Source organism: Diadema antillarum, unplaced genomic scaffold (genome assembly GCF_040938485.1).
Source record: "Diadema antillarum isolate AM-2024a unplaced genomic scaffold, OU_Dant_1.0 seq00000475_RagTag, whole genome shotgun sequence".
Lineage (NCBI taxonomy): Eukaryota > Metazoa > Echinodermata > Echinoidea > Diadematoida > Diadematidae > Diadema > Diadema antillarum.
In genome coordinates this window covers 27,256-29,861 of record NW_027271442.1, presented here as the reverse complement: position 1 = coordinate 29,861, position 2,606 = coordinate 27,256, and the positions used below count along the sequence as shown (strand labels likewise).

General features: G+C 38.3%; 1 protein-coding gene across 1 annotated transcript; it reads right to left on the bottom strand.

The window, feature by feature from the left end:
* Positions 1-533: 533 nt before the first annotated feature.
* LOC139733417 (uncharacterized) lies at positions 534-2,029 on the bottom strand. The gene is made up of 3 exons (XM_071644241.1): positions 1,913-2,029; positions 1,276-1,575; positions 534-756 (listed from the first exon to the last, which is right to left on the bottom strand). The coding sequence occupies exons 1-3, from the start codon at positions 2,010-2,012 to the stop codon at positions 620-622; spliced, it is 537 nt and encodes a 178-aa protein (XP_071500342.1). The 5' UTR covers positions 2,013-2,029; the 3' UTR covers positions 534-619.
* Between the last annotated feature and the right edge of the window lie 577 nt (positions 2,030-2,606).

Genomic DNA, 2,606 nt, shown 5'->3' with positions numbered 1-2,606 from the left:
TCAGAAGCATTTAAAAAAAAAAAATAACAAAACGAGTTGGAAAAAAATTGAGAGATCCTTCTCTTTCTTATTCTAGCCATATTAGAAATGATACGAAAAGATGGATATCATGATAGTTTTAGAACAGCACCTGGCACGAGTAATGAACAGATAGTCCTAACTATGTAAAGAAAAAATATAGAAGCATTTTTTTCACAGCTTTATGAGTATCTTTTTAAGTAGAATGAGCGCTTTATAAGAGTTTATTATTATCACTGTATAAAATGTAAATAGTTCAACCTGAAACTATTAAACCAAGTCACAATGTTACATGTTTATGAAAACAATGAAATCTATACATTTGCAATACAGAAATCTATACGTCCTATCTTCAATGAAATGAACATCTGTCGTTTATGATAAGCAGGATTAAAACAAGACGCACATGTAGTGTTTAAGAAAGAACATGAATCAAAACTAAAAAGTATCCTATCATATACCAAAAAACAAACAAACAAACATGGTTATCCCTGCCATGATTAAGAAGGCCAGATTGAAGACCAAAGTTCAGCTTTATTCAGCAGAAGCAATAAAATCAGGAAAAAAAAAAGGTTGGAATGTATTACAAGACTTTTAATTTTCAAAAGACAGTGACCTCTCTCCTCTTGACTATTAGTGTCGCACAGGTCAACAACGACAGGAAGAACACGGCGACGAGCAGGGCGTACGTGGTCGAGGACTGCTGAAGAAATCCTCGACGAAGACCAGCAATTGGACCTGTAGTAATGCAGGACCAGATATTAAGTGAGTGAATATTACTTCGAAAGAACGGAAAAAGAACTACAAAGATGTTATGAGGAAATTTCACTCTGCGTCCAGACTGTAAGACCCCAGATTTCTCGTCCACTTACATACAAATGGTCGTATCACCTACAGGATGCAATAATGTAGCCTATGAGTTTAACACCGTCTTTGAGTGTTTCTTATGAGTTTAACTACAACAAACACACACACACACACACACACACACACACACACACACACAAACACACGCACACACACTGATTCCTGCTTTCGAGTGAATTGTCCTATTAGAACATGTCTTTAAAAAAATCGAGTCAAATTGGTTTAATAGATTTAGAGTTTACGAAAACACTCCATGACTTCTTTACGTATTTTGCAATTATTACAAATGTGTTCTGCTTTAATCTTTGTAGATAGTTTTATCTGTTTATATGATGGTAATGAAAATAATTTCAAACTTGGAACTTGAACTTTGAATCATCATCGGAGTACCTTTATCTGAGCCCAAAGTTGGACAGTGTTCAGCACTTGTGTAGGTCCAACCAATCCCGTTAGTCCCAAGGCACGTGACATTGATGCACCTGTTGCCTGGGCGTGGTCTGAAGAGAGCCGAGGCGCAGCTGGACGAGGAGAGCGTGGTGTTGTCGACTCCGATGGTGTAAGTGTGGAGGTGTGGGAACGGCTGGTCTTGAAGTCTGATGTGACACGTGATGACCAGAATGACCTGGCTTCCTTCTCCATTGATCTCCTGGGTTTCGATGGAGAGGATGTTACTCGCTTGGGGCGCTTGACCTATGGGAGAAGATACAAATGTATTTGTCTTCATCCAAAAGCAGAACAAACCTATTCACCACAAGTTCAGTCAGAAGAAAAAGTAGATAATATTCAACCATAAAATAATCTCACTTAAAAGAATATATGAAATCAAACAAGTCATTTGTTTTCTTTTTAGTTTGCTTATGTCCACCCATTAAAACCTATACAACTTGCCTAAGTAAAACATAATAAAGAAACCAAAACGCCGAAATATTTAAAAGCAATTCAACACATTTAAACATGAACTCTCAGTCAAATAAGAAATGTTATCTATTATCCTTTCTATTATTATCAGATGCTATAAGAAATCTACCTGTTGTCAGTGGGCAGTAGTTCCACGTAGAAACCGTCTCTCCGAATTGATTGATACCGGTACACGATATATCGATACACCGGTTGGGCTGACCTTCCATGATCGTTGCAGATGCGTTTGATCTTGACAAAATGTCTCCATCAGCGGTGATTTCGAACACACCACGGCCGTGATAAGGCAAAGGAACGTAACTCAAAATTTGGGCATTTTGAGTTATGAGCATATGGCTCCTAAATAAAATGTGCTCTTTTTAATGGTGAATGTCTCAATTCTCAAATGTTTACCATTTCAGAGATAAAAAGCGTATCTCACACACCTTTTTCACAACGTTGCCGTTTCCAGCTAGGCAAAACAACGTAAGCTGAGATACGTATAGAAATGACAAAGAAAGCATTTTCGCTGTTACGGCAAATGAACGTATCTTTACATACACTGTTTTTTCATGGTGGTTTCTCAAGAAAAAAGAAGGAAATTGCGACGCCAAAAGAACGTATGTCATCATACAGCGCTTTGCTGTATAAAATCAGGGCCATGCGCGCTACAGTCAGCACGGCAAAAGAACGTATGTCATCATACTGCGCTTTGCTGTATAAAATCAGGGCCATGCGCGCTACAGTCAGCACGGCAAAACAACGTATCAACATCGTGGCCATCACAACACACGCTACACTGCATATTAACTCTATGAGGGTTG

What these genes read in the sequence shown, in the direction of transcription:
- LOC139733417 (XM_071644241.1), bottom strand. Translation starts at nt 2,012, where the DNA reads ATGGAAGGTCAGCCCAACCGGTGTATCGATATATCGTGTACCGGTATC. An exon ending in CTACTGCCCACTGACAACAG is followed by an intron (nt 1,576 to 1,912) that starts GTAGATTTCTTA and finishes CTTCTCCCATAG; the next exon opens with GTCAAGCGCCCCAAGCGAGT. An exon ending in AACTTTGGGCTCAGATAAAG is followed by an intron (nt 757 to 1,275) that starts GTACTCCGATGA and finishes GCATTACTACAG; the next exon opens with GTCCAATTGCTGGTCTTCGT.